Source organism: Melanotaenia boesemani, chromosome 3 (assembly GCF_017639745.1).
Source record: "Melanotaenia boesemani isolate fMelBoe1 chromosome 3, fMelBoe1.pri, whole genome shotgun sequence".
Lineage (NCBI taxonomy): Eukaryota > Metazoa > Chordata > Actinopteri > Atheriniformes > Melanotaeniidae > Melanotaenia > Melanotaenia boesemani.
In genome coordinates this window covers 11,681,585-11,709,002 of record NC_055684.1, presented here as the reverse complement: position 1 = coordinate 11,709,002, position 27,418 = coordinate 11,681,585, and the positions used below count along the sequence as shown (strand labels likewise).

The 27,418-nt window shown below is 38.6% G+C and overlaps 2 protein-coding genes across 3 annotated transcripts in view; one reads left to right on the top strand and one right to left on the bottom strand.

Moving 5' to 3' along the window:
• LOC121637259 (centromere protein P) overlaps positions 1–27,418 on the bottom strand; it is a 125,284-nt gene that overhangs the window by 36,111 nt on the left and 61,755 nt on the right. The window lies entirely within an intron of this gene.
• aspn (asporin (LRR class 1)) lies at positions 6,394–21,256 on the top strand. The gene is made up of 8 exons (XM_041981300.1): positions 6,394–6,683; positions 11,230–11,492; positions 13,078–13,190; positions 15,694–15,907; positions 18,052–18,162; positions 18,366–18,459; positions 18,863–19,001; positions 20,050–21,256. The coding sequence occupies exons 2-8, from the start codon at positions 11,273–11,275 to the stop codon at positions 20,245–20,247; spliced, it is 1,089 nt and encodes a 362-aa protein (XP_041837234.1). The 5' UTR covers positions 6,394–6,683; positions 11,230–11,272; the 3' UTR covers positions 20,248–21,256.

Below are 27,418 nucleotides of genomic sequence, written 5' to 3'. Positions count from 1 at the left end.
TTCTCAGTTGCCAAAATGAACAGCTGCTTTTTTCATCAGCTTCAAAGAAGAATCAGTCACATGATCTTCAATTCAGAAGGACAGCATTCAACAGAAGAAAAGATCACACTTCCGCACATGCTCCATTCATGACACGAAAACATGAAAAAAGGACTGAAACGCCCTTTTTTGTTCGTCTGATCCGTTTTTTGTTTTTTTTTGCCCTAACTTGTGTGAATTATTATAATAATCCCACACCAAATAAAACTCATCATTGGGTCTTTTTATGCAGCTAAAGACGTTAACTAAAAGGATCCAGAAGCTAAAAAGGCACAGAGACACCTGATCTGTGGCATTATAATGGATACCAGTATAAGGTGGAGCTGTGGAAGATGATGTCATGGAGGAGTGTGAGGATCTGGGTATTGCTCCCAGCAGCAGGCAGTGCACAGGAGCTGCAGGGTCACGGCTTTTTTCATATGTTTCCTGGCAACGAGACGTTCCTGTGGCACTAAAACAACAACGCTGAGGCAACTTCTTGGCACAGTTGCCTTCAAAGTCATCCTGGTAACTTGGAACTTTTAATAAAAAAGCCCAGATGGAGGAAAGTCTGCTCAGCACAAGAACACAACAAGCTCCGGCCGGACCAGAGCCGGCACAGATGTCTGATGGGTTGGAAAGTATGAGATCCTTCGAGAGTAGAGCAATCCCACCCGCCTACCACCAGGAATGCAGACCCTGTCTTTCTTCAGGAAATTATCTCTAATGTTTAATTTGTGATTTGAAAACTGTAATTCCAACAATTACGCCATCAAGTTTTTTACGACCACAAACCAATTTCCCTCTTTGGACTATTAAAGTTAAGGAATTAAATCATTTTGTGGCAGAGCAGTCAGCTAACAAGGATGACGTTTTTATGAACTGAGAATGATGGCGTGACAGACTCATTTAACAGACTAAAGCTACACATCAGGATATAATGTAAGCACAATTAGCCTTATGCTGCAAACAAACAAAACCTGCATGTTTCCAAAGTTCACACAACAGAAATTCACAGACAGATTTACATCAGGAACTAACTGAGTCCCAGCAATGTTTGGGGAAAGGGTGCCATAAAGCGAATAACGATTCGGAACAGGGCGTTGTTTCAGTACAGCTATGAAGCGAAGATAATGAGCCACTTGGAGCCGAGTCTGAGGTACTATCAGGGGGACCATAAAGGTGTGCTTACATGCCAGATTAGAGCAGCTTACAGTGATTCAGTTAGACTTTTAGTGGTTTTGGCCCTGCTCTGGTGAACTCTACTACAAGTTAAATGTGCTGCTGTCATTTGACACACTAGTGAACAAATACAGGAAAATACTAAGCATCAAGGCACAATATCATCAAGTTTTTTTTTTTAGTTTGTTTCACTGTTTTTGTTGTTTTAAAAACAACAAAAAGAAAAAACAAAACAAACTGTATGACAAATGTGGTCTGCTTCAGCACTGTCGTTGTTCCACCAACCAAAACTGCTTCACACTTGCTTTTCATTATAATGGACCGAGTGGCTACAGTGGCTAGGCTAACCTCGGATAATGGGAGATCCTTCATCTGAGATTAGAATCCTGTCCCTCTCCTCTTCTTCCTCTTCATAATTTCATTATATACTGTAATATGATTGACTCTCGGATGTTTAGGGAGGTTTGTGTCATTGCTACAACACTTAAGTCTTCCCAAACACATCATACAGCACTGTTGCTGTTCAGCTCCACATGTGATGCTACGGACTGAGCGAGTGATCAACACACCGCTGCGCCGCTATGTGGAGCCTTATTTCACATAAGACTATGGCAGGAGGAAGAAGAAGAAGTTTCTGCGGACTGGGTATAATTTAGAAAAGATCCTGATATTACACTGTATTCCAGTTCGTGATAAACGACATATTCACCCAAATTACTAGAATATCGATATTCTAACATGAACATAAAAGGCTGTTTTCAAAAGTATCAATATTCCAGTATCGATCCACACATCACTGCTGCCTGTTCAGTGGTGAATGTTTTTCTACAAGCTTCCAAAATCAATCAATAAACACCACACAGCTCCTCTAGTTACAGCAGTCTGCTTCACCACTGCTGAGTAAAGTGAAAGCAGCTAAACCTGAAGCAGGGGCCTAAATCAGATTACATTTTTTGGCGAGACAGTAAACGGTAAAATTTCAGAGTAAGTCCTGGGAGGTTATGAAAACATTGCTCTCCCCCTCTGTGTCCTGCTTTTTTTGCAAATTGCCTGGCAGGGTTGAGCCTTCAGCATGTTAAATAATGTTATTAAAACTAATGATAGTAGTTATAGCATTGTTCTGTATTAGTCCATATTCTATATTCTGTTTACAGTTTTTTCTATGTTCAACCAGCAATATTAATGTTTTAGGTGGACATTGGCATGCAAAGACATGCATGTTAGCTTAAGCCTGGTACACACACAGAGGTTATCGGGCTGTTTTTGTCCCGATTTTGCCCCTTCCAGACCAAGGATGTCTGATTATCATGACTCTTATAAGATTTTTCTGTACAATTATCATGTTGTCTGAGGTGTGTTACGAGCAGATTTGTCCCGATAATCTGCTCCGAAACAGGTCGTAGCCGAGAATCGGAAATATTGAGCATGTTCAATATTTACGACCCGATATCTTCATATGTGAGGAAAGCTGACAACTCCTGAATTGTGACTGTGTGGATGGTGACGTGGCAAGGAACGTGGCCAATCAGAGAGCGAGCTGGCTGGGGAACAAGGAAGGATATAAAGTCCATGTTCACGCTGTTTCCAGTCTGTTATTTTTTTCAGTTCTGGCTTTTTCTGTTAACAATAGTCCCAAGACCACCATCATTCCCTCTTCCTGTATGTCCTCTTCCATGCTGGGTGTTGTTTTCCAGTTGTTGCTCTGTTTCTCCTTTGTTTCTTGCAGGTTATTGCCATGGTTCTTCTTCTACGTTTTTGTTAGATCACATTTGGTCATGTGAGATGTCCGGCTCGGAGGACTAGATTGTAGATCAGTTGCGGGACAGAATCATTATGTGTGTGTTGTTCTGTGATTGGATTATCGCACACCACACACAGTATGATCAAAACTGTTAAATGCCGGATTTTTTTATCTTCAAATGTGAGGTCTAGAACCGATAAAAAATCTCATAAGAATAAAAAATCCTTATGTGTGTACCAGGCTCAGGGTAAACAGGTCTCTCTTGTAAATGAGACTACATGGTTAACCGGCGTCTTGATTAAAAGAATTTTAATTTGGACAAAGCAGGAGAAATGTCCCTTTTCATGTTATAACCTTGTGTTTGTGGTGTGATAAATGACTTACTGGCTTTTACACATTGCAGTGGCTTCCTTGTGGGGGGGGGCATAATCTTTCAACAATTAAAAAATATTTTTTAGATTTATAATTTGCATTGCTTGCGCTGTGATATATTGAACATTATTTATTATTAAAAGAATGATTTGTGTTTAATGATTTTTGGGAGGTACAACTTATTTGAAGAGGAGGTTGCGTCTCCTTTGTCCCCCCAGGATTTCTACCTATGCCCTGAAGCTAGATGCAGCTTCACTCAGGAGGAATCACCTATGACTCCCGACCTCAGTTTGCAGGAAAGTTTAACAGCTGTTTCTATTGCACTTCTGTTTCCCCCACATTAGAGTATAACACAAAGCTGCATTAAATCCTAGCAGTCTCAGGATTACCACAAGCCATTTCTCCCAGCTTGATCTACATGGGCAAGTATTTTTGGTTATTTTTATCCACAATGTCCAGAATGCCATGAGTTGTACTTGCAAAGTAGTCTGCTTCCTGAATTTGGTTGAAGCAGACCAAGTTTTTTAAGCAAACAAAAGTTCACCTCTTTGCTCTTTATCAGAATTTGGTTATGTATTCACAAACCGGACTTTCTGAGTGAACGAACACGGATTCGAGTCATACGGCCAAGTTTCTGGCTCTGACGCTGCAGCCCCAACAGATGCTGCAAAGCTGATTGCACTTCCCAAAACAGACTTCTAGAAGATATGCAACATCTTGGTGCAGACACTGAAGGATCTCAGCTTCTTTAAAAAGTAGAGCCCCTTCTCTGTCGCTACTTGGAGACATCCTCAGAGTTGCACTTCCAGCCTCGTCTGTTGTCTAGCTGAAGTCCAAGGTGCTTATATTCTTCCACCACCTCCATCTCTTTTTCCAGGATGTAAACAGTTTTTTTTTTTTACTCTTGTTCTTTCTGAAGTCAACAATCACCTCTTTTGTTTTCTCTACACCATCTCACAAACTGACTGACCAGTCCTCTGTCATCGGCTTGTTGTCTGTCACTGATACACGCCACACGTGCAAAGTAATCAGAGTATTTCTGCAGATGACAGAACTCAGAGTTGTATTGGAAGTCTGAGGTGTAAAATGAACAGGACATCCCCATTCTCCAGCATGTTTTTCCTTGTCTTGCGTAAAAAAACAACAAACAACAGATGTGATTATGTCTCTAAGCTCAGGAATTCAAAGTGTATGTTGAAATCTTGAGAGACCTCAGCTGGCTCCTCAATGACGAGACAATCTTTGAACCAGATTTCTGATTGTTTGGAAAATATGATTTCCCTGCTCAAAAGATGTTCTGAAACCAGAACACAGAGCCGATTCCACATTAGTTCTTCCAACTGCCAAACCAGGGCTGGGTATTTGGATGGTTTGGCTCTGCACACAAGTTGTGCTGTTCCAGCTCAGCTCAGCAGAAAAAAAAAAAAAAAAACAACACTGGGTGGAAAAATGAACCCTCGAGGGAGAGAGCTCCTCTTAGCTTTTCCATTCTTGGGAGGTAGTTTTTTTTTTCTCTAATTTCTGCCTGATTTTTAAAGCTAAGGGATTTCCTGTTGTGCCTCATTAAGACAAAGTACTCATTAAGCAGAAGGCAAAATAAACACAACATAAAGTCTGATCTTGTAAGGCATAGCCTCTCTCTCTTGCTTCTGTCTCTGCCTTCTAAATAAACAAGGGATATTTTTAAATCCACCTTAAGACAGAATGGAGTTGGTATGTGACTGCTGTGCCAAACTCTGCTCTGTTGTAACAAGTCAGGCAGCATTCTGGACAACTGCCTACTGTCCGACACGATGCCAGCTGGTCCCAGCTCAGATTAAAAGCTACACGGAACTAGACATAGGTGTCTGTTATGTAACCGTTCCTCAAAGCTTTATGCACACAGGATCAATACAGAAAACGAAAACTGCACAACCCAACAATCATTTTACACACAATTCTGAATCATCTGGACCTTCAGAAAAATCTTTGTACATACCATCTTTAGTGCTTGACAATGACAAACATTCAATGGAAACCTTCATTTTCAGTCATCTAATCAGTAAATTATTTCAGCACAAGCTGAATATCTCCAGTTTAAGTTGAAACTCTCATAAAAATGTTATGTTTTTTTACATATTTCCTGTCAAAACAGAAAAATCCTTATGCTTATTGTAGTAGTACCCATTATGCAGTAAAAGGCTAATACCAGAACACTTAAATAAAGATTTTTAGTGAAAATTGTAAGGGAAGCAAATCCAGTCTCATCAGAAACTTGTATTAGGTACAGTAGGTTGGTCCACACATACAAAATGTAGTCATGTCAAAGTCTGTGGTTATAAAAAGAAGCAGCTTCTCCACCAATGTACACGTGACATGGATAGTCAAATGAGTAACTGGTAACATGTATTTTTCCAACCGTGAACATGTATTACGCAACATGTAAAAATAAGGATTAATATTAATTTAAAGGCCAACAACGAACTTACTTTTTAACCTTGTATAGCAACAGATTCCACAAAATAGACCAGACATTTCAGACCAGATAAAGTTGTACAAAAAAATAAACTTGGTAACAATAGAGAAAACATTTGTGAATGAGAGCAAAGGAAAAACAAAGTAAAAGGTTGTGGAAGACCTTGCATGGGTTAAGTCAAGAACCCCGGATGTTTAGCTTTAGAGTAGGTGGATTTATACCTCCATCTACCTCTCCAACCTATTTATGAGTGTTTTTCACTAAATCTCTGGTAGTGAATGTGTAGGTCGTCATTTAATTAAATATTAAACGTCAATGTTGTGACAAACGTAGCAAGATATCTAATGACATCTTTGGTAGTTCAGGCTCGCCTCCACCCTGTTGATGTATCTCTGATAAAACCTCAAACATCATAAGCTGTGAAGAGTCACGGTCTTCGTTCATCTTAGTGCCTACAGGTCACAGTGCAGGCTCCAATCACATGGATGTAAAACATTTCATTTGGCATCGTGCCGTGAAGGGAGGGGAGGTGACAGACCTACCACCCTATTCAATATAAAACCTGAGCATGCAGGAGTCGGAATCTAACTACCCTGGCAGCACTTCAAAGCTCCTGATGAAAAGCACATGACTAAAGTCCTAACAATGCCTTTTCAACCCTAGACCCAGAGACGTTCAGACGGTGCGATCACTCAGAGTTAAAAGCTCTTTATTGAAACTGAACCTCTCATCCAAAGCAGTGGAGGTTTTCCATTGGTGGGGGTGTTTTTTTTCTACTGAGGAGAGAGGGTGATGCTGTGCTTCATTCACTGGAAATGTATTGACTGAGGATCTGTCTTAGCCTTCCAGTTGGACCCTGCTGCTGCTGGTCTGTTCACTGCGTGGGGTTTAAACCGAGACGCACACGAGGCTGAGGTAGGACACACCCTGGGTTCATCAACAAAAAGACAGTTGAGCCCTGGCTGGTTTTACAGATAGAAAACATGGTATTTTGATAAGTTTAGATGCTGCCTGCTGGAGGTGTTTTAGTGGACCCACAGGATTATATCTTACATTTCAAATACTACATTTCTATAGGAGTTTGGTTTGCATGAAATAGATCAATGAATGAAGATCATGTTGAATGGATAAGATGATGATTAACTGTTTTATTTTAAATGCTGTGATAATTTTTGTGCTACATTCACTGAGTAATTTCACAACAGTGAAGATACATTTCTATGGACTGACTGTAAACATGTCACATGAGGAGAAAAATCTCTAAAAAAATTAAATTTCTTCAAATATTGGGCAAAAGAGCTGGTTTGAGCGCTGAGAAAAATTATAATCTATAAACTGACAAAAGTATGTACATATTTGATGATTTTTACTAATAGCTGAACAAGATTTATGAGATAAAAACCATAATCAATGTTCTGGTTCCTTGAGTATTTCATGTTTTTCTTCATTTTTAAAACAAATCTTTGGGTTGCGGCTTGATGGTTATTGTGTACTTAAAATATTTTGACATTTTCATGAAAAGAATTTAAAATGATCTGGATATTGAAAACAGAGCAGGGTGGTTAGAGTCCTGATTGATGCAGCAGACAGCAGGGAGGGTATAAGCTGGTTAAATGCCTCTGGTTCAAATGTTTTATAAATTGCAAACGTCTTTAAAGGTATAATTTGTCTGCACCGGTCTGACTGGAGCAAGGGAGATTTAATCATTTTTGAGGCTTGTTTGATTCAGTAAAAGAAACAACAGAAAAAATTATCTCAAACATACTGCCAAGTTGCAAAGCACCAATCAAGCAAACCATCCTCTCTGTGATAAACGAGCACATGTGGAATAAGGAGCCAGCAGAGGAGGGGTCTCAGTATTTGCTGTCGAAGCAAGATGCTCGACCACCATTACATATTACATACAACTTGTAGTCCACCCACAAATATGTGGGTGGACTACAAGTTCGACTGGGGGGCTCAGAATCCGACAGCACAGGCTGAGGCACGCAACAGACATCCCAGCCTCCCTCTGCTGGCTCTCAGAGGGTGTAATGGAGGGAAATGTATAAATCATTTTTAAAATCACGGCAGCTGGTGAATAGGTGAGACTTGGACAAACATTTATGTTGGCTGAGAGAACCTATTTTCCAGTAGAGGTTTGTAGGTCTTTATGGAGACACTGGTAGAAAGTAAGAGCAACACTTTCTGAAAGTGATCCCTCCAGGAACTCTGCATGCCCTCTCCTCATGTTCTGTTTTAGTAATACATTATTAATTCAGGTTGGAGAAGAAAACTGAACTTAGGTTTGATTGTTTGGGTCTGAGGGTTGAAAACTAGAGTTTTTTTATGGATAAAAAAGATTTTCAAAATAGAAAATATAATCAAAACAAACAAGAGAAATAAGAGGACTTGAGTGAATGCCAAAGTTTGTGTGGGGTCCCTGCCCTGGCCTGTTTGCTGTCGTCCATCATGAGTGGTTTTTGGGATGTGACAGATGCAAACTGATGTGCTGATGCAGACTGAACCTGTCGGTGTCATGTAGGAATTACCCCTCTGGTGCTTTCCTGTAACACTGTGCAGCAGCAGCCTGGCCAAATTCAGCCTAATACATATCAGATTCAACAAGTCTGAGAGTATAAGTAGAGGGGGGTCAAGACATACCCACCCAAAAAGGACCACAACCTCATGGTTTTACATCCAGTGCAAAGTTGTTTATTTTTTTCTTTTCTCAGCATCTGAGCTAAATTAACATAAAAAATCATTTAAAATGTTTAGCTGACAAAAAAGTTTAGAAGGATTTCTTTGAGGTAATGATTGTGAAAACTATAATGTCTCTAAACTTAGCTTTCTTTTTTCTTTTTGTTTCTCACTGTTATATTTTAATGAATCAAACTGAGTTATTGAGGAAAGAAAATCCTAAAAATACATTTCATGTCAGCTTGGAGATCTCTGCCTCCAAGGCTCCATGTGAGGGAAGCGGTTTTCAGATAGACAGGAAAACAACTTTAGGTCACTATATAATGACCTCCTCACTATATAATGACCTCCTCACTATATAATGACCTCATATCAGCAATAGCCCACCTGCTGCCAGAGTTTCAGTGTGTTGACAGCATGGCAGGGACACAGAAATATAGTTTAATGTTGATTCATAGTGAAAATGAATGATTTTGAATGCGCCTTCACTTTTCAAGTCATATCATCAGCTGATTACCTGAAAGTGTGTATTTATGGTCATTCTAGAAATCCCTCTGTTTAAAACAAATTGTACAAGCAGCTGCTGCAGCGTAACAAAGAGCTCAGATCATTTTAGGAAAGACCATGTCCACACCGAGTTCCTGCTGCAAAGCGAGAAGAATTTGAGTTTAATTAATTAAAGTGAACTTTAAATCATGATGGCGCTAATTTACATGGATTTGATCACATCAAGTTTCTCTAATCTAAGTTCTCCAAACGTATTGCTGTTTTAAAAACTGATTTTTAAGGCAACAAACTTGCATATGTTTTCTTATTAAAGCCATCTTGTTAGATTTTACAGTGCGATTATTTAGCTGCTTCCTTCCATCGTTTTATTTGACACACTGCTGTGTGCCTGTTAGCTCGAAATGAATTTTTATGGGAAAACATATTTTTATATGAGAAACTGTAACCCTTCAAGGACGCAGAGTTTTTAGTGGTGCAGCTTCTCATCTCGGCGTCATCAGGTGAAGTAAAACAATTCATGTGTATCAGGCTGATGACAACCAGGCTGTGATTGTAGAGCAATTAAACACACATGAGTAACAGTGATTCTTAAACAAGCTGCAACGTGAAGAAAAGTTCTGTTTTCCGCTGCTTCCATCCAAGCTGCATGTTTTATACAACTAAAGTGCACTTGGCATGTTTATGTGAAATGTACAGCCAAATGTTGTTAAAAAAAACTGTGAAGTTAAAAAGAATATCAAACTGAACTGAACATGTACAAGCCAATCTGATGTGAACATTATCTGAGGTTTTTTCACTTTACATGTCTAAATTAAACATACATGGAAAAGAAATCAATGTCTAAATGACCAGAAGTCATCACGTTAACGGACTGATGAAGCCATTATGTGAACAGCAATGGATTTATGAACTGTTAGTACAATTCACATCTGTTTTTGATGAATAAACCCAAATATTGTTTTTATTTATTACCTAAATCTATTCTAAATCCCTCTCATTAAACCGTTGCTCATAAATTCAACTAACAAAAAACTTCTTTTGCAGCAGAATTATGCTTTCTAATTTTTTTCAGTTGTGATAATTTCTACAGTTTTTCATTTTATTTTATGCAGGAATCCAAACCTTAAGTTGTGTACCAGTCCTTTAAAACCACACCAGTCATTAATGTGATCCAGGACCATGAGAACACAACACAGGTCTAGCTGGTTCCTAAAAACTTAGACCTGTACACCAAATCAAACTTGGTCCAAAGCTCTATGCAGGGTACCATTAAAATCACCATTACAGTCATTCATTCATGTGGGACACAGCCAGATGAGGTGAAGGACTGGGTTGGGAATTTATGTTCTATTTATGTTGGTGTAAAGCTTAAAGCCTTTGTCCAAACGGCCGATTAAACCTCTAAAAACTAATCACTGGTCTGTAATGGAGACATAATTCTGGTCAACACTAGCAAAGGGAAGAATATTCTGTTTTTCAAGCAGGAAAGAAAAACCCAGAACACAGAGCAGCTCTGTTTCAGAAAATTAACATCTGTTGGGACTATACGGAAATCACTTGCAAAGCCTCCATTCACAATGTGGCAAGTCACTGAGTCTTCAGCTCCTGTAAATCCACCTCCTCTTCTTTCCAAAGCTTCTTGGTGTTTTTTTCCCCTCCACAGCACACGTCTGTGTGGCAGGGAAATGAATGGCTCTGGATGTGTTGGAGAATAAAAACACACCACTGGGCCGTGTGTGTGAGGAGGACAAGTGTGTGTTTAAGAACACACTCACAAATACATGGGGAACAGTGTTGACAGAGGGGCAAAACAGTTGTAAAGACTCATGCTTAGTTGAAACAAACACACAGACCATACAAGCCTTCGGCTTGACTATGTCAACATACAGCTAAATGCTAACGTTAGACAATCCTCATGTTTAATCAGCAGCCCTAAAAAGGTAGCCCCACTACAAAACATGATGGGGGTGTTTTCTGTGATTTAGAGACTCAAAAAGAAATGTTTAGCCTAGAGAAAACACTGCTTGACAGAATCTTTGCATCAGTGTCAGAATTTCAGCCTGAATAATAAAAATATTCATCCCAAATAACTCAGTAATTGACTTTGGATTTGCTATGAGACTTTTCTTCAGTGCCTTACGCAGTCAGAATCTACAAAAGCTCTTCTCACGTTGTAGTGATCAGTCAACCAGTTGCACAAACAAATCATACTCGCACCGCAAGTCTGTTCCTGGCTGCTGGTTTGAGAGCTAACCTAACCCTTGCTCTTCGACAGCTCATCCTGGTGGCTGGCTAACCGATCAGTGGTTTGATAAACCATGAGAGCCCTCCTCCTGCTCTGCCTACTGGCGATAGGCCATACCAAAGTGTACAAGCCAGTCAAGATCACAGACTTCATGAAAAACTACGACATCATGATGGAGGATTGGGAATGGGATGACGATGATGACAAAGATGATGATGACGACTATGATGATGATGACGACTGCCCAGCTAGCTGCCGTTGTTCACCTGGAGTGGTGCAGTGCTCGGACAAGGGTAAGAACCTGCTCTGTCAGAACACACTACATCTTTTCTAGAGGTTACAGGTTGAAATCTTCTATAATGCCCCCTTGATATGTTGTGTAATTTAAAAAATAAGAAAGTTGTTTATTTGTAGGAGAAACTTATCTTGTGATATTTACTGCAATTTTATTGTATCATCTTTCAGATTCAGCTTTGTCTTCTTTATTTTCAGCATACTTTAGTCGGATTTGTTTTTTTTTTCTTGGGAAGAAGATAATTACCAATACTTAAAATGGCTCATAACCTAAATCTTTATGATAACTTCAAGCTCTGTTTTTTTTCTGGAACATTACAGAAGCTTAACAAGAACTGTAGTCAATCTTCCACTTGCCTTTTATTCACCTCCTTCCTATGTCTAAAATGAGCCATTTAATCTACTGTCTTTCAAGTTGAACTTCATAAATTAAATAAAAAGGGCTTTTTAGATTTTCTAAATCTGTGACCATGCCTCTAGAATCTAGATAAATACATAAGACCAAAAATTGTGAAAGAAAAAACAAAAAAAAGCCACAATCAGGTTCATCTGGCTTTTCCTTGTTTTCTGAACTGATTTGACCTGAATTAAAACAGCTTATGACCAGGAGGGTCTCTTATTGGAGTCGGCCGCTTCAGTTACCATGGTCACCGGCCCCTTTGCAGGGATGGGCTCTGAAAGAGCTGTAGCACAGCAGACAGGGAGGAGGAAGGTCCTGGAAGTTACGTTCTTTCAAATGTTAAAACCAATACAACCTTCTTTTCTTTTTAATATCACTAAATTATATTCTATACATCATAACCTCCTTAAAAGCCTACTTTCTTCTGATTGGTCATCTTTTGGAAGCCTGAGCTGGTTGTTCTGTTTTATCTACCCTTATGGTAAATGACCCTTTAAAGAAATCTATGAAGAGTTGATGTTACATTATATAAAAACAACAGTTTGAAAGGCAACTTTCTGATGTCGGGGATTTTTTTCTGGCCATATTTAATTTGGACATTGACGCAGTAACAGACTTATAACATAAAAATGGGGAAATGCATGTTTGTTAACAATTTTCATCATCACTTTTGCAAACATTGACTACTTAACAACAAAATGTTAAAAAAAAACCTAAATATGGCATCAAGAATAAAAAGACTTCATGCATCATGAGGACAGTGCAACATAATTTTTTTTTGTTTTTATAGGAATCTTAAAGTCAAATGATTAATTGTGCAAAACAAGGCCATTATTTTATACATGTCCATTTAGGGTTAGGTCTATTAAATTAGATGTGTGCATTGTTCTCTGTAATGAGATGCAAAGGATGCAGACAAGTAAAGGAATTTTGGGGCGAAACCTTTAACAAATGTTCTTGGTTTGTTGCAGCAGTTATGAAAACTGCATTAGTATACTCACTACATCCTAAACTATGATGCACAGACGGCTGTTTTTATGTGAGATGTAGAATGTTTGAGGAAGATTCTGATTTCATCTTCACTTCTACAATTAAGATTTTATTAATTACACAAAGTATTTACACAAAGTCACTTTTAATCGTCCTCTTGTATTTAGTTGGGCAACTGTGTCTCCTTTCAACAGGTCTAATATCTGTTCCTGAGAAGATTCCTGAAGACACTGTGATGATTGATCTTCAAAACAATGATATTACTGACATCAAGGAGGATGACTTCAAAGGCCTTCACAGGCTTTATGTAAGAGAAACCTTCATAAAAAGCTGAAAATATATCAAGAAGATCCAGCAGGAAAATGGCACCAGTTCATCTGAAAGAAACAATGATATCCAGTCCACACCTGATCTGAACTTTTCATTTGTTTACTTCAATAAGTTATATATATAAAAAAAGGTGGCGTACTGGATTATTAATTATCAGATTAGTTACCGGACATGTGATTCAATTACACCCAGTAGAGTCCATCTTGTTTCTTATTTTTTTTGTATCCATCTCTTTCCTTTTCCAATGGATTCTACAGTTTTTAGCCAAACAAAATAAAATCTAACCAGGAAGAAACAGGTAATTTGAGAGCATTTCTTACAAGCTAGCCCTCTTGTCCCAGCATCCAACAGAGTGAGCCATACCCACACACTCTTCATGAAAATACTGAGGGAAAGATGCACTGTGTATGATGACAGTCACAAACTATGAAAATTATCAGTTTTACCTTCAATGAAAATCTTCTGTTGGCATCATCCAGCTGGTGAATTTCACATGGTAGTAGAATATTCAGGACATAACCCAAAATGTGCACAGCTCTTTGCCCATGTTATTAACAACAGCTACAAAAGGCAACATGGACCTGATATAAAAATTTTAACACACCCTGTTAGAATTCCAGGTTTTTCGTGATGAGAAAAAAAAAAAAAAAAAAAAATTAAACCACATAAATCATTTTAAGTTTTCCCCACTTTTAATGTGACCTTTGACCTGAACAACTCAGCTTAAAAACAAACTAATCTGTTGGAGAAATATATAGAAAAATATAAGAATCCTTCCATGGTTTGATAAGTAAAACTATTATTGCTGTTGAGGATCTTTTGATTTAATCCCAGCATTCAGTCTGCTTGGGCAGGAGTCTATCAGCATGGCACATTGTGACTTGACAATATTTCTTCCTCACAAACGTTATAAATCTGCCAGATTCATGCTCAGAGCTCTCTTCATGTCAGCCCACAGAATTTCCATTGGATTAGGTTCTGGTCTCTGGCTGGGCCTGTTAAGAACTTTCATTTTATTCCATGGAAGCTGTTTGCTTGTTAATTTTCTTTTTAACTGGGCTTTGTAGCTGGTCTTAGAGATTTTTATTTCTTGGTCATAAAAGACTTATGTCTTCAACCCTACCTACACCATAGTCCAGACATATAGAAATGAAAGGAGATTGTTGTCACATGTAGGACACAAACAGTCTTTCAGAACTTCCTGCAGCTCCTTCAGTGTTGCTGTAGGTCTCCTGGCAGCCTTCCTGACCGGTTTCCATCTCATCTTTACGTCAGTTTTAAGGAGGTGTCGAGTTCTTTGTATTGTATTGTATTATTGTTTTCTCTACTTTTTGGTGACTGTCTTGCTGTATCCCTACTGTGGAAATGTTATTGTACCCTTCTCCTGATTGATGACTTAAAAAAAAGATCCCTATCCTTTGGAAACTCTGTGAATCATAGCTTTTGCTGTAACAGGAAAATGAGCACAAGTCAATCAAAAATTGCTTTAACAAAGTATTAGTTTAAGACAGTATGCTATTGTACTTTCTTTTTCAAACAGATTTTTTTTAAACATGTATAGTTATAAGTCACATTAAAAGTAGGGACAGTTTGGAAATGATGAACTGCAACTGTTAGGCGAATGCTCCCTCCATTAGGCCTCAAAAAAAAGACTTTGAGACGTGATGGCAGGGCTAAATCAGCATTTTCATCTCAGAATGGAAAACAAAATAACTTCCAGCTGAGGAGCAGGTTTGCCTTTAATCTGGCAGCTGTTGACTCAGCTGGGATTAAATCACATCAAGGCTTAAATCTCTGCTCTAAACTACTACAAACAAACAGAACAATATCATCGGTTTCCACTAATTCAGTGATTTGTTCTTGTTTGCAGGCTACAGCTGACCTGACCCCCAAATGACTTGTATTTATTTATTTTTGCTACCTCCACCAAGATGAAAGTCATGTATTTAGCTGCGTTGGTTTGTCTGTCTATCGGTTAGCAACATAATTTAAAAAATTAAGGATGGATTTTGATTCAGTTTTCCGGAAATCTCAGAAATAGAAATAAGGAACAAGTGATTAGATTTTAGGGGTGATCCGAATCACCGCCTTGGATCCAGGAATTTTTAAATGATTCTGTTCTATGGAGAGATTGGGATACTTTTCCCATCAGAGGTTTATAGGTTGTTTATAAAGTTATAGTACTTCTGATGAATAATTTTAATCAAATCTTAATCATAATTCTACTCTAATAAAAAAAAAAAAACAACCTTATCCTCAGCAGATTCCCTCTGTCAAACATTTGGCATTACAAAGAAGTCATAAGTGTTTCATTCAAAGCATCTTGGCTGGTTCAGATTAAATGTTGGCTGCAAAGGTTTGGCACTGGGTCATAATGACTATTACTAAGACATGAAAGAATCTTTTGTGTATAAAATGCAGCAAAAACGGAATCAAATCCATTCAGTTTTCTACAGCACTTTTTGTTTTTCCAACAACAGGGACTGTTTCTGATCAAGAACAAGATATCCAAGATTCACCCGAAGGCTTTCAGGAACATGGACAACCTAAAACTGCTGTATCTCTCCTACAACCTGCTGACTGAGATCCCTGCAAATCTGCCTCCCAACGTCCTCGAGCTGCGATTCCATGAAAACAATATAAACAGAATCCAGAGGGATGCATTTAAAGGCTTGAGGAAGCTGCATGTGCTAGGTAAGAATGGGTTTCAGCTTCCTCGGTCAGATTTGCATCAACCATTTCAGCTGGGTTCATAGGTTCCTACTAAACCCAAACATGACTGCAGTTCATTCCAACCCAATACAATATAGCCTTAAAACTTAGCCTTGGTCAACACCAAGCAGCCAGACTAGAGTGAGTTGGTCACTGCAACTTTCTAAAATGATCCATTCAACTTTATTAAGAGTTGGCCAGTTATAGAAAACTTAAACCACTTGGTTAAGCTTTTAAAACCTGAGGTCTCCCAAATGGGAAATGCTGAGACAGATGGTGCCAAACTGGGCCAAAATGGCCATTTTGGAGATCTCGTCTAAACTGTATTCTAAAAGCTTTCTAATTTTATTCTGCTTCACTTGGTCAGAGTTGACCTTTGCACAGATAATGTTCCCTACTTATACTATGATAGAGCTTTAAAGCTGCTTCATTTCCAAACGATATTCATATTCATCCTAAAAGTGTTTATTACATTTTTAGGCAAGCCTAAAACTTTTTAATTTGTGCTGTGTGCCATCTTCATTTATTCTTCACTAGTAGCACAGACACTGATATTTACACATCTTAAATCTCAAGTGTTTCCTTTACTATATCTTTGTTCACATGGACAAATGTTTCTTCTATCTGATTGAAACCGACGTTTACATGGACGCTAGATAAAATGATCCGATCAATTGTGTGTTTGCACTATGGAAAAATTTAAGATGGTCCTAACACCTTTGACATCCGCAATGTGTAGTAATTTGGAAGAGGAAGAAAACGATAGAAAAGATTTGATCAAATTTAAATATATATCTGTGAAAAATGTCTCTGCCGTATCCTTTTTGCTGCTGTGTTTTTCCTGAAACTCATTACGTCACCCAACCCCCATGTGGTTCAAAGATACACAGATAGAGCACACACCACAGAGACCATCAGAATCATCTCCCCAACATCTGTGTATGGTAGGCGTAGCTGACAATGGTGAAATGTGCTCTCGCATTTGAGTGTATTTACATGTCGTTTGGCAGTTTCTCTTGTGCAGTTACTGCACAAATTCAGGAGAATCTCCAGAAATCTGGAAACATATAATTACAAAATGACCAATCACAAGGGAGTACTTCCACACAACAACGTCAGGTCTGAAAGAGGTGCGCACCAAGGCTCTGCGGACTTATGAGACTACAGCGTAACTGACCTTATGCAGACAAGGATAAATCCAGCTTAAGACATGTGTCATAGTTTAGGTAATTATAAGCTAGTTGGTTAGCCAATGAACACAACACTTTTCTTTCACACTAGACCAGACAACAGCTACTTATTGGTAAAGAAACATAATTTCATTTTTCATTTTTTTACATTTCATCAATGTAACAGACTGAGTCAACCTGGAGTTTAATCCTAAAAATGTGGGACTACACACATTGGGAATTCTGATACTTTAAAACCCTTTGCTCGAAAATCACACGTCCTTAATGAAATGAGTGTTTCTCTGCAACCGCAAAGTCTGTTCAAATACTTCTGGAGCCATATGAATCGATGTTTTTAGGATGGCACATAGAACAAATTAAAAGTTTCAGGGTTGCTTTAAAAAAAAAAAAAAAACTGAAATAAACCATTTCAAGATCAATATGAATATCCCTTTGTAATGATGCCGCTTTAGCTGCTGAACCTCTATGAGATCATGGTAAAATATGTCAGCATTATCTCTGCAAAGGCCAACTCTGAGAAAGTTTAAGCAAAGTTAAATTAGGGAGGTTTTAGTACAGACAGTTCAGGCGAGGTCTCTAAAATGGCCATTTTGGCCCAGTTTGGAACCATCTGTTCCCCTGCTGAGAGTCCTCGGGTTTTAGAAGGTTAAAAAATTAAAACTTCAGGAAACAATAACCCACTGTTTAAAGAAAACAAACTTTAAATTTTTAAAGCAATACATCTTTTATATCAATTTCTATGGGAAAATGTCAAGGTACCAGTCTTTCCAGATGAATTACATTTATGGATAATTTCAACAAACCTGTGTGTGCAGAATAAGAGCAGCTGAGGAGAATTCCATCACCATAGATCTGTTATAATTCACCTGTCCATGTTTTCCATTATACTAATGACTCACTGATAAATCAACCAGATGTTTGCGTTTATCCAAACAGAGCTGGGAGCCAACCCTTTGGCCAACAGTGGAATTGAGATGGGTGCATTTAATGGCTTGTCCTCTCTGTATATCGGTATAGCAGAGGCTAAACTAACAGCTGTGCCAAAAGGTAAGACATCACTCAGCAAATCAAATGTGAGCCTTTTTTTCTCTTCATGCACCGACAGAATCACAGCACCACATGGAGACTGTTCAACAGATCTATGCTATTCCTGTTTGGTAGTATAGCTGTAGAAGTTTGCTTTCAGATCGTTCTCAGTGCAATAAATAAAAGATGCCTCAGGGGTTTAATGGGTTTGTTTTACCTCCCAGACTTCCCATCTTCCATCACAGAGCTGAGTCTGGACTACAACAAGATCTCAAAGGTGGAAGTAGAGGACTTCATCAGATATAAAAACCTGCAGAGGTGACAATCACCACTTTTGTTACCCGAACAATGGAAAAATATAAGATATTACTCAGTATCTAAAAATTTCTTTTAAATCAGTTGTTATTTAATATGATTTTTACTGAATTTAAATGTTTTAGCAAAACACTAGAGAGTTTAGCAGATACCAGGATTTAATAGGAGCGGGAAAAAAAAACAAAAATAAAAAGCAATCCCAAACGAAAACACAGCTTATTTAACTGTTTAGTGTTATCACTGATTTAACAGCACCCTCTTACAACCTTCCCACAGGCTTTATGCATCATTAGATTGAATATGTTAGACAAACTGATGTGTAAATCTGTTTTACTTATTTCTCCACAGCAGACTATTTCTACTAATAAGCATTAACACCTTCAACTATCCTTGACCATTTGTACAGGTTAGGACTGGGTTTTAACCATATCAGGTCTGTAGAAAACGGGAGCTTCGCCAGTATCCCAAACATCCGTGAGATCCACCTGGACCACAATCGTCTGAAAAAAGTCCCACCAGGTCTAAACTCCCTGCGCTACCTCCAGGTAAGAAGCAGTCAATAATCTGACTCAGAGAGTAACTATTGATGTTTGTTGAGGTTGATGATATCTTAGATAATGACCAATGATTTTTAACAATGGTTCTTTATTCAATCACCTGTCAAACTAGTGAAAACATGAAGCAAAAATTACAAAAATATGGCTTTTAAAGCAAATACATAAAGAACAAAACTGTAACTTTGCAGAAATTTCTCATGGTTGACACATTCCGCATATCTTGGAGCTGGTTTATTGATAAAGCCACACTTGTGGCGGTAGAATAAAAAGGACATGCCTCATAAGTCAGCAGTGAGAACAGCAGCTAGCATCCTCTCTGATGCATGACTGTCTTACTTTTTAAAAGTTTTTCTCCTAGAGAAGTGGCATACAACCTTTGGCCATGTTCACCAGTAAAAATTAGAACTTTCTGCATTAAAAAAATCTTTGTTTAAAACTAAATATACATTAATGCCACAGTGGGAATAAGAGCGAACGTGGTTGAGTTTATGTCTGCTTGTGTATTTGTTGAGGTTATGACGGGGCAGGGTTGACTAGCAAATATTTAAAAAAAACATGCAACATTTAATATTAATATACAAAATAACATTTAAATAAAAAAAATAGATTAGATTTTTAAATTTAATTTTTAGAATTAACACCAAGTTACCAAGGTGATGTAAACGAATAATGGATTCAATGTAGAGTACTGTGGGTGCCTAGAAAAGTGCTATATAAATCTAATCCATTCTTATTAACATATAATATTTAGATTTAAAATGTAGATGTATCTTCATATTTTCCTTGTACACATGTGTTTATCAATTACATTACCGTTTATGGTAATTGTTATTTTAAATATAAAAAAAATGTGTTAAATAACTTGTTGAGTTATGATACAGCTGAGATGAGGTCGTATGAGTCCACTTTCTGGGCTTGGGTGAAAAGATTATCATAATGAATTTTTAACAAGCGGCGTATTTACACAAGCCTCAATCATACCTTGTGGGGAGAAAACACAGATAATGAATTTAAAGACTATTCTCTGTTTCAACAGGTGATTTATCTTCATCGCAACAAGATCGGCTATGTGGGCATCAATGACTTCTGTCCCACCTCTGCCAACGTCAAGAAGAATCAGTACACAGCCATCAGTCTGTTTGCCAACCCAGTTAAATACTGGAGCATACAGCCAGTCACCTTTCGCTGTGTTACTGGCCGGAGGGGCATCCAGCTCGGCAACTTCAGAAAGTAGAGAAAGTAGATGACGGCTAAGAAATGGACCTGCTAACATCCTCATGGCAGAATAAGGAATAATTCTGAGAGGCAAAACAAGATAAAAGCACACATTCCTGAGGAGACAGCTATTTGTGAAATTGGTTACGTTTTCATTATATTGATGTATCTTAGAACCTGTAGGACATGTTGGACGCTGGTATTCTTTACACATAGAGGGTTTCATGTCAGGGAATTAACTTTGAACATTAACTCATAAGCTAAGGCAGTGGAAGTGTTTACTGTAGTTACAGACAGTAAGGAGGACGTACAAGACAACACAAGAGTACTGCTGCCCCCTGAAGGAAAAACATAGGGAAATGCTGGCATTTTACCCCTCAGCTGTTACTTTATGGACTTTGAGAGGAATACAGCACCACCCCCTGGTCATTTCATGAGAGAAGAAACACTCAGTTACTTGACTTAAATCATATGCCGACACATTATTTTCTATGAAGACTCTTTTTATTTCTTTCTAGTTTTCAAATGACTGTAATGTTTGAAAGAAAATGTGTCTTTCCTAAAGTTATATATATATATATATATATACATACATACATACACTCACACACACACACACACATTTATTTGGGCCATTTCCTTGCATATCTTGTTTAATTTAGTAAGGTAAGACATTGTAATGACCATAGAGGAGTTCCTGCAAGCTGGAACTGAAACATATGGAGAGCTTTAAATGGACATGTTCCTCTAGCAGAAGTTACTGAGTAATGTTGGATTATTTTACTGCATTAAGTCACTTTTAAGCCCCATGTCTGTCTGTACGATAATGTTATATGTTATCCTGATTTTCTGTTACTGATCTAAAATTCATCATTACCCTCCATGTGGAGCACAGATCATTTCTAAATCATGACCAGGTAGTATAACTCCCCACCTGGATTGTCAGAAGGTCTTTTGTTTATACATGTTCTCTCCTCCCTAATGGTGCTATATTTATTGAGGTTGTGTTTAATAAATCTGGACCACCTCAAACAATACTGTTTTTGACTTCTTTTTTTTTATAATGAAATTAGGTCTGAGAAGGAAACTGAACATGTGATTTTATTTCAGCTGTTGTCTTTTAATAAAAAAAAAAAATCTGAACAGGTTGCAGAAACAATTAAAAATGGTATTTTATTCTGAAATGAAAAAATGCTGGTGGCCCCACCATGATTTTTCTTTCCCTTCATACACATAGCAGCCTAGGATTTAATGCTATTTTTGCAGCATGGGATGGAGATTTGCCTTAACTGCAGAAGAATGCTTCTTCTCATACCATGGTAGGAAATGGTCACTTAGAAACTGAACAGATATTGCAGAGGTCATTTTGACACACTCAGGATCTAACACCTCACTCCTCATCATTCCAGCCCAAAACATCACTCCGCCACCATCTTGCTGGTACATGGTGGCCTTCCACCAACCATCCAAAACCCATCTGGACCTTCCAGTGTAGCACAGCATTCATCACTGAAAAAACTGTTAAAAATTATCCAAAATCATATATTTCTGAGCCAACTGCAAATGTTTCTCTATGTGAAAATTGGTTAAGGGTGGCTAAAATACAGCCTTATGCACAAGTGCTGCCTCTCTAGAGAGGTGTACAAAGTCAGTCCTCAAGGCCCATTATCCTGCAGGTATTAGATGTTTCCCTGCTGCAACACACCTGATTTAAATTAAATGGATCTCTGACAAGCTCTGCACAAGTCTGCTGTTGACCCATTCGTTTGAGTCAGGTGTGTTGCAGCAGTCTGGATTCATGCATATCTCACTGAAACGTTCCAGAAATGTCTAATGTTTTCTTTCCTTTCACAAGACACTGCTCTATTTCACACTTTTTATTTGCTGAAAGATACGTCTTTGCTCCCAGACTTCATGGAAACTAAGACTTGCTTTATAATGTGGAACAACCTCCTTCTGTAGATTCCCTTTAATTAAACTCACCTGGAAAACGAATGATCAAAACTGTCTGAGATTGTTATCAGTGATCTACACAAACAGGAGAAACAATGCAAGATACAAATAACACAGAACATCAAAAAAAACCCAGATGTTTCATTAACTGAAACCGTACATGCAGAATTGTGTGGATAAAAAGCAGCCTTCATCCACCAGCAGATGTCAGTGCACCACAAGCATCTGCAACCAGTTCTTGTTGCATCAGCAGAGCTCTGGAAACCAATCAGGGTAACTTTGTTATGGCTGCCAAGTCTGCCTCTGCTTCTGAAAGAAGTCAGACTAACTTGGAAAATAGTGTCAAGATTAAAGGGCATTTCTTTTTACATTATAAAATCTTTTTCTATTGGACATATTGGAGTCTGCATGCTATGAAATGTTATTAAAACAGAACTGGAAGAGACTCTTCATGCCAAAGAAAAATAGCCTACGATTGTTGAAACTGTGTGTGTTGTGCAGGATACAAAAGAAAGTGCTGCTCCTTGTCCTCTCAGCCTTTCACTAAGACGACCCTGGTGAGCTTCATCTACTCTGTCAAATCACCTGGTCCTAAATTTAGAGCAAACTCAGTATCTTAACCATCATAGTGCAGCAATGTGAGGTCTATTCCTCTGTGTCTGCAGTGATGAGGGGCAGTGCGAGAGGTTTCTAAGGAGACTGACTGAGATTTGTTCAAAAGGACAAATAACTTGAAACTTTTTTTAAAGTAATAAAAGGGAGGTGGTGTCTGTTGCATGCTGAACAACAAATGGTGCTCAGATGTGGGAATTATTTCTATGGGCTGTACTCCGGACCTGGAGCACCTCATGATCAGATGCCGGCCTTATTATCTTCCGCGTGAGTTCACATCGGTTGTCATGACAGTTGTGTATTTTCGTCACACGCTGAAACCAACGAGGCCATGGAAGAACTGTTTGAAGTTATCGACAGGGCAGAGACTTCATGGCCGGAGGCGCCGTTTATTGTAATCGGGGATTTTAACAGCGTCAGCCTGAGGAAAGTCCTGCAGAGACACCACCAACACTTTAGCTGTTCTACGTGTGGCAAGAACACACTCGATCATCTTTACACCCCTTATGCAAACACGTATAAGGCCCTCCCTCGCTCTCCTTTTGGTAAATCTGATCACGCCTCAGTTCTGCTGCTGCCTTCCTATAGACAGAAATTGAAGTGTCACGGGCCAGTGACGCGGACCATTCAACAGTGGTCCGTCCAATCGAGTTGCAGCATTCAAGCCCGTACCACCAGGCTCAGGGACAGCTTCATACCGCAGGCCATAAGACTTCTAAATCTGTCAGCAGCAACGCCACCGTTAAATAATAGCATCTTCATATTGCTTATTATACATTTTACTGTATAACTTATTTGTAGTATTCTTGCTTTTTGTGTTTGACTATTTTTGTTGTGCTTTATATTCTTTTTAGCATTGTTAGGAAAACCTGGGATCTAAGAATTCCACTGCCAATGATTGCTGATGTAATTGTTGTGCAATGACAATAAATTCATTCATTCATTCATTCATTCATTCATAAAGATAATAAGTTACCTTGGTTCTGAAAAGTAATCTCTTAGACAATTTCATCTGGCAACATCATAATACAACAGCCTTTTTGCCAGAACAGAAAAGATGGTCTAATACAGAGAAATTAGGCTTTTCTACAATGCCAGTACCAACAAGAGTTGGGACATAGTGTAAAGAATAATAAAAACATAACGCAATGATTAGCAAATCTCACTTTTATCAAATGTTGAAAGTGAGACATTTTACTGTTTTGTAAAAACTATTAGTTTATCTAAATTTAATGGCAGTGACACGAGTCAAAAAGCTGAAAAAGTAAGTGCTGCTTAAAGAAGCAGCTGCAGCAAGAAACAGCAACAAATGGAGCAGCTAATATATTAGCAACAGGTCATTAACACAGCTGGGTATAAAAAGAGCACCTTAGTGAGGCAGAGTCTCTCATTTGTGGCAACTGGCAGAGGTTCAACAATCTGTAAAAAAAACATGTGGAACAATTTCATGACTGTGATCCATGACACAAAATTGTAAAGACTAATCAACAAACAGCTATGAGGAGCCGGCGCACATTGGAGTCAGTATTAGGTGTCCATGCAGGCTCTCAGGCAGCACTACATTTAAAAAAAGACATGATTCTCTACTGGAAATCAGTGCACAGGCTCTGTAACACTTCCGGAAATCCCTGTCTGTGAACACAGTTCACATGAAATCCAAAAATGCAGGTCAAAGCTCTATTTTACAAAGAAGAAGCCATATGTGGACACAGTCCAGAAACACTGCTGTCTTCTCTGGACCAAAGTTCATTTAAAATGGTCTGAGGCAAAGTGAAAAACTGTTCTGCAGTGGGACAAATTTAAGACTGATTTAAGGATGAATCAAGGCTGCATCCTACCGACTGTAGAGCAAATTATTTAACAAGAGTCTGGATGAGCACAGATCAGACTTGTACAAGTAAGAGCAGTCGCACAGTCTCTTACAAAGTCTGAGTAAGGCTCTGCTGCTCAGCAAGGTATTTATAGATGCACTACTTAACTTTAGCCATTTTCTCAGTGGCATGCCACCTATCAACGGCTAATTCAGCATCCACCTTGCATCCTACCTGTACTGTAAGCTCTCTCCAGACAGTAAGTCTTATTTTGACTCTAGTCTTATCTCTTGCTTTGTCTCTGGCTCTCTTTTGTTTCTTCTCATCCTCTGATAATGTCTTCTAATGTTTCTTTGCTGAATAACTTACGGTGCACGTTCAAAGCTTCAACTTTTGACGTGTGTGCAAAGCAAAACTCAGCTGCAACACCACTCAGTGCCCCGGATGAAAACGTGGCAAATTGCAGGACGCTGCTGGGCAGAGACGGCTTCACAAATGCACATAATAGATGCCACTGTGCCATCAAATGAGCCAGGTCAGAAAGTTACGGAGTGTGTCTTTAATGGGTGGATCACATGCAAACAGGAAGGACCAGTTTTGAGAGGAAAGTTACAAAGCAGAAGAATCATTCACCCACACCTCGTGTGTTGATGGCTATCTTCTTTGTTTGTTAGGGTAAAGCTCTCCAGGGGCTCAGATGAGGTCAATCTACAGTTCTTGTTTTGTAAACACTTCTGCATTCAGTACTCATCCACTGGTTACAAGCTACTTTTAAATGTTACATAAACATGACAGTGCACAATGCAGTTGCATGAACATGATTATATGAATTTTTTTTTTTTTTACAGTGACTAAAGAAGAGAAGGACACATACATCTTACTATGAGAGTTTAGTTGTCATCTGTGCTCAGTCAGAAGCATGCATCTCTGGTGGAACTGGGGTGGATTAGTCACATCTGAAAAGCCCCCCCCTCTGCTGAAAGGTTTACTTAGGTTTGAGCGTGACACATGTTCCAATTCAGTCTTTTCCAGAGAAGGATTTGCATATTTCAGCAAAACAAGGCTGAAACCAAAAGTGCACTTACTCCAGCAGCATGGCTTTGTAAGGATCCAGATGCTGGACTGGTCTGTCTGCAGTCCAAAACTTTGACCAGTTAAAAAGATTAGGAGCATCATGAAACACAAAATTAGAGCCCAGGACTGTTGAGCAGCTAGAATCCTGCACCAGACCAGAAGATCTCTTCACTTCCCAGATCTTTACAGTTGTTAGTGAGGAGAGGCTGCACAGCGGTAAATATGGACCTGGACCAATTTAAAACATGTTGTTGTTGTCAAATTCAAGATGAATCATATAGAAAAATTCTCAGCTTTTGATATTTGTTCTATGTTCTACTGTGAATAAAATAGCTGAGGGTGTCTGTCAGCAGGACTTGGATTGAGATGATCAATGCAGGTCTATCAATGATCAATCTATTAGAAGCCCAGTTAGTTTTAGCTGCACTGTTCACAGAGTAATCTATGTAGTGATTAAGTTTGCATTCACTGTTTGGCCACAAAAAACACCTCGATTTTCCTTCACTAGAGAAGCAAAACTGATGCCATCTATTAAAAAATCAGAATAAACAAAGAAAAAAAGAAATGTGAATCAGACATGTTTTCGTTGACTAATCTGAAGTAAATAAACTAGACTGCAGTGTCGCCAGAGGGTGGCAGTACAGGCTACTTACTGATGTCTGTAATACAGAAGTAGTTGTCCAAACAGAAACAATTAGTGATGAGGAAAGAGCAATAACAATGGTTGATGATGAAAACTTTGAGAGCTTGTCTTCAAGATTTAATATATAGGATATCATATTGTATCTGGGAAGCCACCAGTCACAGTTTATTAAACTGTTTGTTTTCATTCCCTCCTTAATATGCATCTAAACAGGCAGAACCATCCAAAATGAGAATATTTTTTCTTTGTGCATGTTTTGTTTTTTATTTGCTGCTACTGCTGCTGGAAGTGATGATTAGAGAAAAGATGGCAAAAAAAAAACAAAAAAAAACTTTCAGGCCATGAGGCTGAAATGATGAACAGAGACATGCTTAAACACTCAGTAAAGCTAATTACAACCACAGAGTTGATAATAATTCTCTGTGGGTTTGTCAATTTCCTTACTGCAATACAATACGTTGTTCCAGGTGAAAACTTCTGGGAAGTGCTGATCATTGATGCAGGACTTAAAATATTCTCCAGTCTCAGCCCACCGACAGAAACGTTTCGGAGTGAAACACACATGGGAATGATGAATGTGATGTGTGAAAACGTGACAAACTGTGTGTTTTCTTTGCCCTCCTGGTTTTGCTGTGAAGCCAAACGGCAGCTCACTCCGACCCACTCCCAGAAACCAAACACCTGCCGTCTTTACCTGAAACTGATACCCACAGTTGCAGAAAATGAGTGAAGTACAGTACCACGACGTTATGCTGCTTCTTGACTGTTTTGTCTTTTTAAATGAAGACTCCTTGTGCTGTGGGTGGGGTGGAGGGAAGCAGCCTTACTCTGTCTCCAGGAAACATATGGAACAGATCTGCCGGTTGGCCAGGCCTCGCTCTGCCACGTCTCACACCCACACACATACATACCAACACATACACACATACAGTCAAAACTTTAGAGCTTTTTACATCTATTCATCCAATTTTACTCCTCGGTCTTCATCTCCTTTCCAGTCTTCCACTCTCATCCATCCATGACGTTGCTTCCTATAACAGACAGATCTCTGAGTAGTGAAAATAGTTAGAAATATAACATTTAGGTGGATAAATGAG

Coding starts and splice junctions, on each gene's coding strand:
- aspn (XM_041981300.1), top strand. CDS start 11,273: ATGAGAGCCCTCCTCCTGCTCTGCCTACTGGCGATAGGCCATACCAAA. Junction 11,493..13,077: donor GGTGCAGTGCTCGGACAAGG/GTAAGAACCTGC, acceptor TCCTTTCAACAG/GTCTAATATCTGTTCCTGAG. Junction 13,191..15,693: donor AAGGCCTTCACAGGCTTTAT/GTAAGAGAAACC, acceptor TTCCAACAACAG/GGACTGTTTCTGATCAAGAA.